Genomic DNA, 17801 nt, shown 5'->3' on the forward strand with positions numbered 1-17801 from the left:
TGCTTCCGTGCTGTGTAATAGGAGCCTTCATGGAAGGCGATGGGTGAATTCTTGCCTGATTTTAAACCCATTGAAATAGTGGTGGATTCAGAAGCTCACCTATAACAGTGCTTGTATTTTGCTTTGGGGAGACAATGGGGAGGGGGAGAGATGATGGGGTTTAATTGTGGGGAAAATAAGTAAGGAAGAGAAAATATCCAGTAACTGATGTGACAGGGTCAGGCCAGATGGCTAAAGGAGAGTAATAGAAGGCAGATATATTAGCCCCAGGTTAAGTAGGTCCCTTTTCCCTGGGTAGGGTAACAGGGAAGGTTCCAGAACAAACAGGAACCTTCTGGAGACAATTAAGACAGGCTGATTAGAACACCTGCAGCCAATCAAGAAGCTGTTAGAATCAATTAAGGCAGGCTAATCAGGGCACCTGGGTTTTAAAAAGGAGCTCACTTCAGTTTGTGGTACGCGTGTAAGGAGCTGGGAGCAAGAGGTGCTAGGAGCTGAGAGTGAGAATGCAGACTGTGGAGTATAAGCATTATCAGACACCAGGAGGAAGGTCCTATGGTGAGGAGAAAGAAGGTGTTGGGAGGAGGCCATGGGGAAGTAGCCCAGGGAGTTGTAGCTGTCGCACAGCTGTCCCAGGAGGCACTCTAGACAGCTGCATTCCACAGGGCCCTGGGCTGGAACCCGGAGTAGATGGCGGGCCCGGGTTCCCCCCAAACCTCCCAACTCCTGGTCAGACACAGGAGGAGTCGACCTGGACTGTGGGTTCACGAAAACAGCCAAACTGAGGGCTGCCGTGAAGCTCCAAGGCAAGCAAATCCGCCAATAAGCGCAAGACCCCCCAAGGTAGAGGAGGAACTTTGTCACACTGAATTGCAGCAGGGACTGGAGTTTCAGCCTAAACTTTGCATTTTCTTGCTTGTATGCTGCAGTCGGTATGTCTATTCAGGGTTTTTCAGCTCAGTTTCCTATTTTTTCATAATGATGAGGGGGAAGGGACTCGCACCACTGATGGATCTCGGCATTTCAAGCCCTTTCTGAACTCATCCTGGGCCAAATGCCTCCCTGGAGTTACTCCGCTGACATCGCTAGAATTGTACCAGGAATTAATTAGCCCACTATGGCAATAGGCATGCTGAGAGGTAGGCCCGTTTTGTATGGCGACTCCAGTGATAGTTGTGTACTTGTAAGCTGTGCGATGTAAATACGCCTAGTGGAAGCTAGGAAATGCTAGCATGGCAGCTCGTGTCCGACGCTTGCGTGCTATGCCCGTCCTGCAAATGCTTCTGAGCCATTACAGTAAATCCTAATATCAGCAGTAGCTTATGTCTGATCTACGGACCAACAGGTCATCATAGGTTATGGAGAAGTGGCTGAGTTGGGAGGATGGGGGAAAAGGGCTGATACAAGCTGGGCAAAAGCAACATTTGAAATATATTCCCAAAGAGCGTACAGCTGGGCAATGTTGACAGAGGCGACAAGGAGACCAAAGCCGCCAGATGGGCGAGTGGCAGCTTCAGCCAACAGCAGTGATGGTGTGTTTGAGAAGAACCATCAGTGTAACTGTGAAACAAAGTGCCAGCTCCATCTGAAACAAACAGCCACATCTAGTGCGCTGACCTCACCAGCTGCAGCAACACAACTGGCCGACCTGTGGCAGAATGCGGGTCACCAATTGGACTCGACAACAATGAACAGACTCATTAACCACAAACTCCTCTTCAGTTAGGAGCTGACAGCCATTCGGATGTGCACACGTTGCAAGAATAGGGTTGGACGAGCCAGTGCATGATACGGATGAGCTGCCTGCAGATCCTCACTTCAAAACACAGATGGGCTTGAGCTCCAGGAGCACGAAAGAAAGTCTCTAATACTCTGCCACTTCCTATACATGCTGAGTAGCTTGAGGATGTGGGGTGCCAGGGAGGGGAAACGCCATCCTAACTGGAGACTATGGATAGTGGGTTTCAACAACAGTGACCAACAGTTACAGTTCATGGCCCAAGTTCTTCTCCTAGTTATACTGGTGTAAATGCAAAGTAATTCCACTCACGTCCATGGAGTTACTCCAGATTTACATTGGTGTAACTGAGATCAGATTCTGTCCCTCTGAAAGCCTGCATAATACACACAACTTGGCTGAACCACATCCAGACCCATTGATATCTATTCCTAAGGCTCCTCAGACCCCCCAGGATTCCAGAGCAGACACTTCCCCCATCTTCCTCCTCTCTGGGTACAGTTCTTGCCTTTCAGATAGAGAGATCGACAGATGGTGAGAGGGAGGAGGAAGAAGAGAGCTCTCTCACATCCATTGCACACTGTACATTCTACTAGCCTATACACTCCCCCTGCCTAGGGCTACTGATATTGACAGGTCCATTCCTACTGGGAAACTTTAGCCGGGATCTTCCTCTAGACAGAGCAGAATTTTGTTTTGCTCTTAGACAGTTAATGTTGGAAACAGCTCCCTCTTTAGTAGATGTAATTTAATCAAACATTGCTGTTGTGAGCATAATGCAAAAGGAAAATTATCTTCCCAGTGAATTTTTGTTGGAGAAATAAATCACCCGCAGTAGCGAGCATTCAGTTCCATTCCATCACGTTCTCTTTAGGGCCCAATCCTCAGGAAGTGGAGATGTTACAGTGATGAGTGTCGGTACAGGAACCTAGGTAGGACTGAAGGATCTCCAAGGCAAACTCCCACTGAAAACCTTGCGAGTCGTACCTGGGTGAGACTTGCTGGACTGGGCAGTTCTAGTGAGGATTGCAGTGGGCAGATGGACAAGAATGTCCTAGAATTCTTTCACGAAGCAGTTCTATGACCAAAGATGAAGCCAATATATTGGCAATACAATAGAAGCCCTTATTTTTGCAGCAGAAGCTGCTTTCCTGTTATTTCGAGTGATCATGGAAGAGAACAGCTCTGCTAGTCAATTAAGTCCATTTTCAAAGCAATTAGTGTGCAATGTGCCAAGGCCCATATTTAATATTACTTCTATGTAATAATTGTGCACTCGTGGCCATGGCTTCTGGGAACAGTGTATATATCTAAACCTATCAGCCAGCCTTGCATGCATTAGGCAGCAGTACAAGCCATTCACCCCAGTCCTCTGTCCCAGCCTGCCTGGTGGAAATCACTTCCAGAGTTGAGCCCAGAGTCCAGCAAACGAGTAGTCAAGACGACAACCCTGGCACAATTCCTTTAAGGCCAACACAATGTCTCTGGTGCCAATTCCATGGCAAGGAGCCATCTACCAAGGATAACCTATCTCCATGCCTCAAGAACTTATGTGACGGCCACCAGCTTGGTCCACAAATGGGAACCAGAGACCTCCAGAGCTAAAAGCCAATGCTCTCTAGAGATTTATATCCTCTGTGGATAGGGCACAGAGAGGGATCTGTAACATACACTCACCAACAGGTCACACTTAAATCTAGTGACTGTCAACAGGGGAAACCCAGCTGATGACACCCATTATGGAGATGCATAGGGAAAGGAGGTCTTCTTTGACAAAGGTAAGATAAAGACCCAAATGAGGAACACAACCGCAAATTAGCTGGGAGAGATGTGGGGTTTTTTTCCTTATCATCTGTCCCCTGTGTTTCAAGGCTATTGGTTGGTTGCAGTAATTTACAAAAATTAAATCCGGAGCTAACAAGACTTGTGTGTGGAACAGAGCTGAGTGAATTATTCGTGCTAAACAGCTGACTTGATGAGTTTGGCCTCTTCGTGCTTACCGAAATGATTGGGATTTCCTCCAATGTGGTGGTTGTAAGAATTTCATCTTTTTATACTCTTTGAATTGATTGGGTTGCTGCAAGGATTCTATAGACAAAATTTGAGCTGTTGTGTTTGGTCAGATGATCAGAAGTCACACGCAATTGGTTCTATTTCCTGGGAGAGTGTAGGAGGGTTTGGAGAAGCTGCTGGAGCTCTAAATCTCAGGAAGCAGCAGCAGGTTAGGGGGCGAGAGCCGATATTGCAGAAAGCTTTTAGATCTCTTACTTCCTGGGTTGCACAGACCTTGCTTGAGGCACCCAGAAAAATTAGGCAATCAGATGTACTGGCTAGGTGCAGAGCAGAAGTTTAACTTTCCCTTCTCCTGTGCACACAAGTAACTGAGTCTGAGTGCAGTCTTAGCTATGACCAAAGTGGTCAGATCCTTATCTGGGCTGCTTAGTGGGCTCTGTTACAGGAATGGTCGATCTGTATCTATTACATTCAGAGATAAGATGCCAGTAGGCATAGCTCATCTGCGTCAGCTCTTCACAGCCTTGTGCCAGGTTCTGCTGACGGGTTTGAGGAACGCTCGTTCCGTGCTGAGCCAAACAGAGTCGCTTCTGGAGAGAATTCTCAAACACGCAGCTTAAACCTGGCGCTCTGACCCTTGGTACAAGTACGGCTCACTCGCATTCACACACTCAAATGTCTGTGAATGCTCGGCTACTTTGGTGCAGGAATAGTTCAATGCTCAATGGAGGCACGTCTGAGTCTAGAAGTTGAGTGCAATGCCTTGTTTCACAGTCGTGCACAGCGGAGATTAATGTTCTCTTCTCACTGCTCACACATGCCCCAGTCTCTCTACTCCCTGCCCTTTAAAGAACTTCTCTCACATGCCAGGCACATGCTCCAGAGAGGGACACTGCTGTAAACGGGTATCTAAGAAACTCAGGGACAACGTAAAATTTAACGTTGTATGAGCCCAAAGTTATTAGACTGCCACCACTCACGGATGGATGAAATGGAGACTAGACTGAGCGTGCACATTCTGAAATGCCACTGAGCTTCTACTGAAATGGGGTTTCCACCTTTAAAATGTCCTTTTGGACACACTTGTATCTCAGTATCAAAATGCTGATGCTATATCAGCTCCGTTCTATTTTGGGGGAAATTTCAGTGTCCTGGTGCTCTTAGTCACATCAAAACCCAGGACTTACCTGTGAAAGGAACAGTAGCCAGAAAGCAACAAACTTAAAACTGATATTTTTACACAACGCACAATTAACCTGTGGAACTCACTGCCACAAGAAATAATTGATGCCAAGAATTTCTTAGGTGTCAAAGGATTGAGAATCTATATGGATGAAGAGAACATTAATGGGTTACATTATAGGGGATAAGAAATTATAAGCAATAAAAAAAATCTCTTGTGGTGGGGCATCAACCAGCCACTAATTAACAGGGTCTAGGGAGAAACTTCCCTATGGCAAGTCATTCTAAAGTTGTCCAGTAGGGGTGTCTTGCACCATCCTCTGAAGCATTTTGATATTGGCCACCATGGTGAGAGAGCCTAAATCCCAACTGCTATCTGAGAAAATCATCTGGTCTCTACAGCAGTTGTAAGACCCTTTTGCACCACTGGAGCAATACAAAGGGAACTCTTCACAGGGCAATATTGAGTCCAAGTCTTCAGTTTTATGGTGGGGATATAACCTGTATGCAGCTGCTGCACTAAAGACTAGTATTGGATTCAGGCAAAGAGAACAGACCTTACTGGTGAAATGCTCGGTATTTTTAAAAAAGCGCATCACAGCGAACACTAAGCATTTCCTCAAGAGCTAACTACTTACACGTTTGGTTAAACTTAACACCATTTGTTTCAGTGCCATCTATTGACTCCCAATCATAATATAGTATGCAGTGATTTACTCTTAGCTGCGAGTGCCATTAACAGCCAGAGAAGCTCTGCAACTATATTACACTTCCCTCCGTGCAGCGTTTAAAAATGTAACCGTAAGCAATGGCATGGATAGAAATCTTGTTCAGTTTCAGTAACTGCATTGGCATGACCAGGATGACAAGTGTTGCCAAAATTAATCCATCAAATATCTGTGTAGGCTACAGAGCATCTCTACCTATATTGCTCCTCCTGCTGCTGCTTCTACAGGTCTTGACTACAGCACTTTTCATTATTTCTGGTGGTCTTGAGCTCTCACCTTGCCTGCCCCATTGTGCCTGGGTATTGCAACACTTAATTTGCTTTAGATAACCAGACAGCGTTTCAGTCAGCTGAGCACGGCAAGTCAGGGTAACAATGAAGTTTCATCTGAGGCTGCTTTATCATCATCATCATTATTATTACCTTTTGAAGGTAAATTGGAATGTTCAGGACATTTTCAGAGACCTCAGACAAAGTTCTCACGTAGGTGACAGGCGCAAATACTTGTTTCTGCACATGCATGTGGACACACAGCCTTGATATGCAGTGCAAATGAGCACTCGGGCTCACAAGGTAGAGAATTCTGTGCAAAAGTGCCCACTTGCATTAACTAATACAGCATACTCTGATTAATTGGGAAGCTGTTTTATTGGGATGTCTCCTAGTGAAGTGACTTAGCCTATTGGCAGGGAATGGTAGTAACTTCTGGTTAATTGGGAAGAATTGGCATAAATATCACATCTGCTTAGTGCCAAGTGGTGCTACCCCGGTCTGCTATTCTAAGATTCAGTATTTGAATTCAATAGAAGCCAAATAAAGATAAAGATTTCAATGCAGGAAATAAGACCTATTCTTGTATTTGTATTAATTACAATAGTTTGTCTCTTGCGTTAAAATTGGAAAAGATGCAGAGAAGGGGAACAAAAATGATGAAGGGTGTGGAACAACTTCCATAGAGGAGATATTAATAAGACTGGGACTGTTCATCTTAGAAAAGGGACGACTGAGCGGGGATAGGATAGAGGTCTATAAAATCATGCCTGGTGTGGAGAAAGTGTTATTCATCCCTTCACAGAACACAAGTACTAAGGGTCACCTGAGGAAATTAACAGGCAGCAGGTTTAAAATAAACAAAAGAAAGTACTTCACACAACACACAGTCAACCTGTGGAATTTGTTGCCAGGGGATGTTGTGAAGGCCACAAGTGTAACTGGGTTCAGAAAAGAATTAGATAAGTTCATAAACGATAGGACCATCAATGGCTGTTAGCCAAGATGGTCAGGCATACAACCCCATACTTGAGGTGTATCCCTAAGCCTCCAACTGCCAGAAGCTGAGATTGGATGATAGGGTTGGATCACTTACTCATTCCCCCATTCCGTTCATTCCCTCTGAAGTATCTGGCACTGGCCACCGTCAGACACATGATACTGGGCTAGATGGACCACTGGTCTGAGCCAGTATGGCCATTCTGATGTTCTTAAGTTTGTGGGGTGTTTTTTTAAATGGCTCTTTTTGCTGATAGAGAAGAGATAACACCAACCTGCCTCACGGGCTAACGTAGGGATCAATACATTCATCTTTGTACAGTGCGTTGGAATTGTAAAGCTCGCTGTAAGTGCTAATGATTATTATTATTCACGAAGGCTCTGATCCTGCTGCCAGTTCCTCTAGCAGGGACTTCCATGCCCATGTACTACCACAAAGTCAATGGTACGTGGCCCAGGCCCAGGCCTCCATGCTACCACAACTGGTTGCAGGACCAAGTGTCTAATCAGGGGGTCCCCGTGAAAGTTTTGTAACCTCAACATGCTGCAGAGACGGGCTTAGTTTCCAGTGAGCAGGAGTATTTTATACTCTCCTGTATTAACTTAAGAGTAAAGAAGCTACGTACAGAGCACAGAATCATTAGAGCAATTAGGCCCCTGATGTCTATGGTGAGAGTTGCCTCTCTCTTGTGCCGGTATCATTGAAGAGCCACTGCAACGGAGTTCTTGGGAGGCAGAGGACGGTCAGGCCCATCAAGGAAATGTCACGTGGTTCACAAGTAAAACCCGCATCTGTTGTTACAAGATCCATTTCTAAGGTGCCCACCCTGGGCATTCATTACATAATTAAGAAGTTTAACGATATCCACTGAAAGGAAGAGACCTCCCCTGTGTTAACCTAGTTTCTTTGCAGCATCAGAGCCAGGTTGGGACTGGCAGGAGAATATAGCTGAAACAACACAGTCACCCATTATAAAAAAGGTCAGTACAAAAGTGAATCTTACAGCCCCTCTAATTGTAACCCCAGCCATTTCTACTGATCGCTTTAAACAGTCACCAGGAAAGTCACACTTGTCTGGAGTTTATTTTCCTAATATTGTTACAAAAAAACCCATAAGGTGACTAACTGGCTGATTAGGAGACAAATATTTTCTTTAGTTTGCGTTTGGCAGCACTTTGTATGGCGTCAGTTTGGCTGCTCTGTTGATGATCACTTGGGCTCTGTCTCGTTCGTTAGCAGGATGACGTGGCTCTCCAGCTCGGCACCTCACTCCTGCTCCTCCCCAGTCCTGCAGGAGGGAGTTTACCAGTAACTCAGCACCACTGCTACTGCTGTAGCTGAGTTTGGAGCCAGGAGGACCTCTCTTCCCGGGAGCCCTGTACGGAGACTGGGGGCAACAGGAGCCAGGGTGAGGGAAGTGGTGGCTGGAAGAACCTCCTCCCACCGTTTCACCATTCAGACCTCAGGGTAGAATGTATGGGGATGAGACCTTCTACATCAGGTGTAACTCAAGTGACATAACTACTCTCCACAGAAGATACCCTCCTGTGCTGAGCTCAAACCTGTACAACTGGGGGCTGGAGGATTTTAAATGGAATAGTTTCGGAAAAGTATAAATAACTGGGCATTGGATGGAAGCTACACCTACCTAACAACTAGGACAAAGCCCAAACCAGCCCCACGATATCAGGCTGGGATTATTGCTGACAGGCCTCTTGCCTTGCGAGGAACCACTGAAACTTTTCAAGATGGCCCAGCCCCATTGCTCAGCCATGTTTTGGGTTGGAAGTGTATTCAGTGCTGTAGATCCCTTCTTTGATCAAGACCAGGAATGTCCACCACATCTCAGCCCAGGTGGATTACTTGAATTAAATTACTCTCTGTACTATACAGAAGAATTTGTGACCCTGTAGCACTGCTGTAACTTCCATTGTTTTGGGGGTCCCTGTTTCTCCTACAATATTTTCTCGTAAAAGAAAAAAGAAAACACCGTGACCTGACAGGTAGTAAGAGATAAAGCCATCCCCACCTGGGCTTGTATGGTAAGGGATAAGGCACTTGTAGATACCCAAAGACAAATCATGCATATAAAATTTATGACTAAATGTTAGTTTCTCCAGGGCAATAATCCAGCACAACCACAAATTGTGGTTTGTCTAAACTGACATTTCCACCTCATTGCGTGTGCAATTTAAAGGGGCACAGAATCTGAAGATGTGTAACTAGCTAGGGTAAGTATAAGGTGCCTATCACCTGGGTACTGAAGATGGGAACGGTTTGTGTGATACCAACAGGCCCAGAGTCCCCTGGTTGGGGCATTGGCCAGTGGATTTGGCCCAGCCCAGCTATTTTCAGTCAACGCTGATAAACCTGGCAGGTATTTAAGCTGGACCATACCCGTCTTCTGCCGGCAGCGGCTCAGCCCCAGAGCGATGGGGTGATGGCTCTGGGCATTGCCGTAATGCAGGACAATCCTGCTGAAAGGAGACGGGATGGGCTTGGCCCTTGGCCACGGGAGGAATGGTGCTGCCTGTTACTCTAAAGGTCTCCCCCGTAACAGTGTCACTGGCTGTGTCCCAGCCCCGGGGCAGGGGGTGTGTCGAGTAAAAGAGCTGGATTACGAAGGTTGTTTTTGTTACAGGGGCCGGGGCCGAGGAGTTCCAGCTGCTGCAGCCCCAGGACCCCGTGTCGGTGTCCGCGGGAGAGACTCTCACTCTGACCTGCTCTGTGACCGGCCACGCTCCAGCAGGAGGCGTGAACTGGTTCAAGGGCTCGGGCGGGGGCCGGCTGCTCGTTTATGCAGAGAGGGGATCGTTCCCCCGGGTGACACGGGCTGAGAGTGGCTCTGACACAAACTTCACCATCCACATCCGTGACACCCGCCCCGCGGACGCCGGGACCTATCACTGTGTGAAGTTTAAGAAGGGGTCGGGGGGCGATGAGGAGATCAGATCCGGCGCGGGCACGGCCGTGACTGTGAGCGGTGAGTCCGAGCTCCCGTCCCAGCCACACGCCCCTGCCCGCCGGGGGCTGGGACCAGGGCGGGGAATAACCTCGCTCCGCCCAGACCCTCCCCGGGGAGCTGGGATTCCCATGGGGCTCCCCTAGACCGGCGCTGAAGCAGGCCTGGTGGAGATTTGCCCCGTGACTGATGGCCCTGGGGGAATCTGGGCACCAGGCAAAAATCTCCATTTCTGTTCCTACCTTGGCCCTCTGAAGATGGCTTCACACTGCGATGAGCACCGGGGGCGGGGGGGGGGGGTCTGGTGGGAGGAGGCAGGTGTCAGGTTAGTGCCTCCCTTCTCCTCCCCCCACCAAAATGCAGGTGCTGCTGGCATTGGCAGGCTGATTCTGCCATCACCCAGCGGCGCCGGTGTACCAGGCTGGGACTCGCCATTTCCCCCGCCTCGTACAGAGCTGGGGGGAGGCCCCACAGGAGCTGGGGGGCTGGAGCATCCAGCCCCGGTTCGCTCCTTGCGTGCACAACTGGAACTGAAGCCAGACGCAATCCTGGGGTGACTTCGCCCTCCCCCACTCGTTTAATTCCTTTCCCTGTAGCTCAGTCCCCCGGCCTCAGCTCGGGTACGTGAATGAGGCATTTGGGGATAGCTTCACAAGGGTACTGAGGCACAGGGGGGCTGGAACAATCTGTATCGTGGGGGTGCTGGGAGCCATTGAACCAAACTGTAAACACCCTGCATGTGATGGAAACCACTTCGGTTCTAGCACCTATGCTGAGGCACCTAAATGACTTGGGGGCCTTAGGCTGGGTTTAGGCACCGCAATCCAGATGTAGGGTCCACTGTGACCCACAGAACACCTACACCCTGGAGGCACCTGAACTCAGGGTAAATCTTCCCTAGGCCTCTGGTTTTCCCCTTGGCCATTCAGCTGCCTCAGCCCCAGAGCAATTCACAAACCGGGGAGATGGGCACCCACCTGCCTACCTCACGTGCAGGGCCCAAGCTGGTAGAATTATAGAATATCAGGGTTGGAAGGGACCTCAGGAGCTCATCTAGTCCAACCCCCTGCTCAAAGCAGGACAAATCCCCAACTAACTCATCCCAGCCAGGGCTTTGTCAAGCCTGACCTTAAAAACTTCGAAGGAAGGAGATTCCACCACCTCCCTAGGTAACGCATTCCAGTGTTTCACCACCCTCCTAGTGAAAAAGTTTCTCCCAATATCCAACCTAAACCTCCCCCACTGCAACTTGAGACCATTACTCCTCGTTCTGTCATCTGCCACCACTGAGAACAGCCTCGCTCCATCCTCTCTGGAACCCCCCTTCAGGTAATTGAAAGCAGCTATCAAATCCCCCCTCATTCTTCTCTTCCGCAGACTAAACATCCCCAGTTCCCTGAGCCTCTCCTCATAAGTCGTGTGTTCCAGCCCCCGAATCATTTCTGTTGCCCTCCGCTGGACACTGTGCTCAGAGACCACCTAGTGTATTGGGTCCCATTCAAAACTGAGGAGAAGGAGGTGCAGGCAGCTCCCGTTCCCTTAAACTTGTTGGTTCGAGCACTCATCTGGGTGCGAGTGCCCCGAGTTCAATTCCCCCCTTTGTTAGGGGAGTTAAACAGGGGTCTCCCCGCTCTCAGGAGAGTGCTCTAACCCCTGCACCCATGGGACCCTCTGGGGGGCTCCCTCAGTCCCTCCGTTGAAGCTGTCCCATTGTGCATAGAGTCACTGGAGCAGGGGGACGGGGCCCTGGGCTCTCACCTCCAACCTGGGTGCCCAAACCAGCAGACTCCAGCCTCCTCCCCTCTCTCTGGGTCTGGGACTAGTTATCCACAGTGGAACAGCTTCACCTGGAGACCCCTGTTCAACTCCTCTCCCCCTCAGGCAGAGAGGAATTGAACCGGGGTCACCCCACCCCAGATGAGTGCTCTAACCCCAGGCTAAGGGCGGGGGACACACACCCTCATCACCACCTCCAGCTGTTGTGTGTGGAGTTACCCGCCTGCCTATTCACACCACAACCACCTAGGGTGCTTAAGCTGCCTGACACCAGGCCGGGGATTCCCATTCGTGGATCACTTCGTGGAGCTGGGCACCCCCTGAAAGCTGGACTTAGGCACCGATCACCACGAGAGGGCTGGGGCCTAGCACACACGCCTGTCCTGGTCCTCTCCCATGAGCTTAGGTAGCTCCCCGCCTCACGTGGGGCTCTTGTGGATCACAGTCTAAGGCGCGTATCTAGCCCCACTTTTTGGGGGAGAAATGGGGGCTATTTCCCACCCATAACCATAGGTGCTGGAACTAGGGGTGATATCACACACACACCCCGGCTTGAAGGGGTTTCCATTTTATCCACGGTTTACAGTTTGGTTCAATAGCTCTCAGCACCCCCACTATACACATTGTTCAGCACCCCTGCCCATGACTCCCTATACCCCAGCCCTGCATTTGCTCAGGGACAGGGGCTGTGGCTCCCCCGATCTCAGGCTGTCCCTGTGGGGAAGCGGGCCCCATGGGGTGGGGAGATGGGCTCTCAGTCGCAGGGATCTGACTGATAAATGCTTCTCCCTGCAGCCAGCCCCTCGGCTCCGTCCATGTCCGGCCCCCCCAGCAGGGCGGAGCCGGATACCTCAGTGACTTTCACCTGCACGTCAGGAGGATTCTCCCCCAGAGATATCACTGTGACCTGGCTCAAAAATGGGACCAAACTCCCAGCCCCCCAGCCCCAGGTTCTCCCCGAACACAAGAGCGTCTCCTACAACATGTCCAGCACCGTGGGGGTGAGCCTGACCCGAGGAGACGCCCGCTCCCAGCTCACCTGTCAGATAGAGCACAGCACCTTACTGGCTCCCCTGCGTGGGACCTACAACCTCAGCGATGCCCTGCGAGGTAGGAGCCCAGCTGGGGCTACTGCAGAGGGACAGAGATGGATCCTTCAGCCTTTGGTTCCTTTGGGCTGGGTAGTGGGGGGGTAAGAGGGGAGTCACTGAAATCCAGATTCAGATCTGGACTCTGCCTTGTGCCCTTAAAACTTTGAAGCTCTTCACCCTGGGCTGGCACATCCCCTACTCCAGCCCAGTGGAGGGCAGGGTTAGGAAGAAGGTGTTTGACTTCGTTTAAACCCTGGTAAGACACCACTCTCCATTTTAATGTACCCAAGCTGGGTCCGTCAGGGGTTTTTCCAGGGGGAAGGGGAGGGAAATTGGGGACACTGGGTAGATTTGAGTTTTTGCAGCCTGCTCATTTTAAAACATTTGCCTTCCCCTGGGTTTATTCCTGTGAGGGGGCCAAGGCTCTCACACGTGGGAAGGCAACTTAGAGATAAGCAAAGTTCTTTGCCCTTGAAAAAAATATCACATGGCAAGTGGGACGTGGGCTCAGGGGAAGGTCAGTCTGTCCAGCCCCAGAAATTTCCCTGTAACTCAGCAGGAAAAGGAGAATTTCTGTAGATGCCGAGCACAGGATATTTGTGTTCTCAGTTCCACCCAGGCTGCGCGTGGGCACTGACCCAGCAGCGCCCATCGCACTGAACGAGTCTGTGACGTTCACCTGCCACGCGGAGGGGTTTTACCCAAAGAACGCGAGTCTCACCTGGCTGGAGAACGGAAATGAGACGAATCTTGGAAAATCCTCCCGCCTGGCCGAGAATCCAGATGGGACGTACACGCTGCAGAGCTCCCTGGAGGTCAAAGCAACTGAGCAGAGGAATCGGTCCATGTTCACCTGTCGGGTTGTGCACGATTCCCAGCCCCCCGTCAGTGCCAGCCAGATGCTGACAATCTCCCATCCACCTCCTGAGCCAAGCAAAGATGGTACTTCACCTGATGCAGGTAAATGTGCAGCTGAACCCACCCTGCACTGCTGGGAAATGCCAGGTCTGTTCTGCTGAACCCAGGGGTCATTTCAGCCCATCTCCGGCAGTGGAGCGCCTCAGTGTAACAGCAACTCTTTTATTCCAGGATTATTGCTCAGCTCTGCTCTCCTGGGGCCCGGATGCGGAAGGGGAAGGTTGAGGGCAGGAAATGTCACTTTGGCCGCACTCTGTGCCCAGGGCAGATCATCTCAGCAGCCCTGCAGGGGCATGAATGTCTCTTGGAGAGGGGCTCAGGCATGGTCACTCCTGCAGAGCTGAGGATGAGGTTCCATGTGGCCAGCTAGTATCTTATGCAAACAGCTGCCAGCCGGAGCTGGGCAAATGCAGCAGGGTTCGGTCGACTGACTGAACCCATGTGTTTGGTTTGGGGATGAACCAGCCCGTGTGTGTTGCCTGGGGCCTTGCGTTCAGAGTTTGGCCTGTTGGAGGTTTCGCTAGGAACATTCTGCACAGCTGATCACTTGCCTCGAGTCTTCCTCTTTCCTCTGTATCCCAAGACATAACTTAACCCCTCCACACGGTGTGTGTCTGTGGGTGAAGGGTCTCTCTCGTATTCCTCTCCAGCCCACTGTTGGTTGAGAGGAACAGTTATAGGGCCTGCTGTGCCACTCAGGGGGGAGGTGGGGGGTTGCTGTCTGGTGCTGCCAGAAGTTATACGGAGACCCAAAGGCTTCCCCCACCCCTTTTCTGTAGCTATGGAACAGTCTAATGGGAACACGGTAACTTGGAGTTGTTGGTCTTCACTAGATATGCTCAGCAGATGGGCTGAGACTGGTTATTATTAGAGCTGAGCAAATAATGGATTTTCTGCTGCAGGGGCAAAAATTTAAAACAAAACAAAACAAAAACAACCCCTCAAAACACTGTTTATTTTGACCCCAAATGGAAGTTTGTTTTGGGTGTCTCACCCTTTTTTCTACGTTAAATGAAACTTTAGCTAAACATCTAAACAAAACACCATTACAAAATAAAACAAGAGCCAAGTCTGGATTTTGAAATGCCCAAAACAAGCCGTATTAGTTGTTTCAGCTGAAAGATTTGCTGAATTTGGCCTGAATTCACAAGGCTTTTGGTATAAAGAACCCAACTGCACACACTTTCTGGTGACTTCACTGTTTGCCAGAAAAACTTCAGCCAGCTGCAGTAACTCTATCCACACACCTTAGAGCACCTAGCGAACTGGATTCCGAATCCTCCCCGAAACACCACAGACTAGGCCTGAGGGAGACACGGTGCGGGAGGGAATCTCTTTTATTGGACCAAACTTCTGTTGGTGAAATGGACAAGCTTTCAAGGTGCACAGCGCTCTCCTTCAGAATAGGCCTGTCATCTCTACAGCAGCTATGAGCAGGAATCCCAGGTCTGTACAATCAAACTCCGGGGAAGTTCCCCTTTGTACCAAACTTCAGACCTGAGCTTTGGTTGAGATTCTCAAAGAGGCCAAAGGGAGTCTGAATTTCCATGAGTTGAGCTCCTAACTCCCTTTGGCATAAGCCCAGATGTTCTGACTTTAACTCAGTTTGGTGAGGAGTTTTTCTGGTTGACTGTTCTGATACTGGCCTCCTATGATCCCTGAATTTCTCTCTTGTTACAGAGGGTAACTTATCTGAAGAAAAAAAGATCTACATAGCCGTAGCAGTGGTTTGTGCAGTGCTGGTTGTATTGGTAATTGCTGTCATCTACCTCATCAGAGTACGACAGCGCAAAGGTAAAAATGAATTATTTCCAGGGGTGCCTGCTGGGGGGGGGGAGGTGTGCGTTGGCTAGATCACTCTCTTCCCATACACCAGGCAGTGCTTTACAAACACAACAGCATCGGGGGGGATGGGATGAAATGAACAGAACTGGTTAGCGTTCACCGGGGGAAGAGAATTTCACTCGCAGCTATAGGGAAATGTCAGTTATAGCTTAAGGGTAACAGCCACTGGAATAGTTTTAAGTTATGCATCGTGGAAATCATATGTATGTGTCACACTTCGTATTCTTCTCTTTACATTGCTCTTTTAGTTCTATATAGCATCTAGGGACCCCGAAACCCCGCTACGAAGGTGCGGGCTAGACAGATGTAGGGGCAATGACTATAGATTCTAAGGGCAGTTATGGGAATTTAAAAGCTGTAGTTGAGGGAGAATCCTGGCCAGGACACCAGGGTTCTCTCCTAGTGCTCTCCAAAAATGCCCAGGGGATATTTGACTTCCTCCTGGACAGATGAAGAGTAAAAGGACCCTTGGTTTAACGCCCCCTCTAGAGGGCACTGCTGTATGGACACCAAGTAAGGAAAGCATTGACTGCATGAAAGATGGGCTGCAGTGTGTGTCCTTGCAATGGGCTTAGCATGTCCATGAGGCCACACCATTTTGGATGGAGACACTCACCCCCATGCATTAGAACATAAGATTCTAACAGTACCCCATAGAGCCTAGCACCTATCCCATAGAGCCCCGCACAGCTGCTAGGAGCAGGTGCTTGGATAACTTCAGCATTGCACTGTGGGAAGGACCAGTGCAGCTGCACCACTTGTTCCACTCCCAGCATGGAGGGAATACCACCCCTATAACTTCACTGGCTCTGCCAGGTCATGAACTAAAGACCTCATTCCAGGTGCTGCAACCAGCTAGTCCAACAAGGGATTGTACAGGGTCCAGATCAGCCCATGTGGGGATGCAGGTGTGTTTGTACATCTGTTGTAAGCTCAGGGTGTTTCAGGCACTGGTTTGTTGCAGTATCTTCTTGCCTAACAATGCAGCACTCCATTAATACATCACTGAAACATCAGCACTGGTTGTGATCTCAGTAGGGTTATCCCTCGTCTGATGGAAGGCTAAATGGGAAAAATCGCACTGCTATCATCCCCCCTCTAGTTTCTGCCAATTGCTGGAGGAATCACAGCTCCCAGTACTGTGCCTGGAAGGCATTGGAAGATTCATCCCAAAAATAAGAGGGGAGGGGAATTACCAGAGGATAATCTCATCAAGGGATCCGATAACATTTTAAACAGCAAGAGCAATTAGACCTTCTCAGAACTCTGGTACCCTTACAGCCTTCTGACTCATTTCCCATCACGCCTCTAGCATGCCGCCATGCTTAACTTCATAAAGCAGGTCCATGCTGAAAACCCCCAGGCTGCCCATAATATTGTATTTGATGCAATTTCTGTCTTGCAAAAGACACTCCTAAAATAGGAAAGGTTTAGACTCCACCCACAAAGATTTGTCCTGCAATGAAAGGAAAGGAGCTTTGCAATATGTTCAGCAGAGTTTGCAGGAAGATGCTGTTATTGGGTTTCTGGAAAACCTGATCTAGCAACTTCTACAAAAAAGTTAGAAAAAAAGTAAATAGTGTGCAAAGGAGCTAAAAAAATATAAAGTAACGTGAAATGATGTGGGGAGGAGGGATTATTACAGTAAGGTTTTTTAAGTTGTGTTTCTCTTTTTAAACAGGAAAAAGCTCCCCTTCTGTAAGGTAAGCACCGATCTCCACTTTCCTCATTGAATTGTTGGGTAATCAGTGAGGGAATTTAAAGCCACAGGAGCTAATGAAGTCAAAGCGTTGACACCAGGGCTGAACTGGGGTCAAGTTTTAGCTAGGTTCCAAGTTTGTAACTTTAATTCCTATGTCATATGCGGGCAAACATGGTTTAGGATGGTCTACGCTTCACTTTGAAAGCTCTTCGCCTGTACATGGCGGTTGATGTGATGCTCAGTCACTAGTGGATGGAAGAGGAGATCCGTGCTATGGAGACGTTGGTCTCTAGCTCTAGTGACGTGGAGGGGTTGAATATCTCAGCCATTGTAAAGGCAAGAGTACCTCATGAGCCATGACTCAGCCTGCTACAGCACACGACCGTTCGAGAATTACCATCCAGAGACTGCTCAGTGAAGTCGCTCTCTGTACAAACAGTTACGAGCCAGCAAGCAGACATCGCTGGAGATGGTTCTCCCGTAGCATTGCTGAACGGAGGTTCCTGGCCGAGCGTACACCCACACATTCATTAACTGAGCTGTAAACCAGCCACTAAACAGCTGTAAACCTGCGTTA

General features: G+C 49.3%; 1 protein-coding gene across 6 annotated transcripts in view; it reads left to right on the forward strand.

The window, feature by feature from the left end:
* Positions 1–17801, forward strand: part of LOC102936900 (tyrosine-protein phosphatase non-receptor type substrate 1) — an 80424-nt gene that overhangs the window by 58328 nt on the left and 4295 nt on the right. For 4 of the 6 annotated variants that reach the window (XM_043527564.1, XM_037877234.2, XM_037877233.2 and 1 more), the window contains exons 3-7: positions 9572–9913; positions 12464–12778; positions 13369–13719; positions 15358–15471; positions 17204–17225. In XM_043527564.1, the coding sequence (XP_043383499.1) occupies positions 9572–9913; positions 12464–12778; positions 13369–13719; positions 15358–15471; positions 17204–17225 (1144 nt within the window). Of the gene's footprint in view, positions 1–9568; positions 9914–12463; positions 12779–13368; positions 13720–15357; positions 15472–17203; positions 17226–17801 lie in introns of all 6 variants that reach the window. The other 2 variants (XM_043527566.1, XM_043527563.1) reach the window with 1 other exon arrangement.

This window comes from Chelonia mydas, chromosome 13 (genome assembly GCF_015237465.2).
Source record: "Chelonia mydas isolate rCheMyd1 chromosome 13, rCheMyd1.pri.v2, whole genome shotgun sequence".
In the NCBI taxonomy this organism is placed as follows: Eukaryota; Metazoa; Chordata; order Testudines; family Cheloniidae; genus Chelonia; species Chelonia mydas.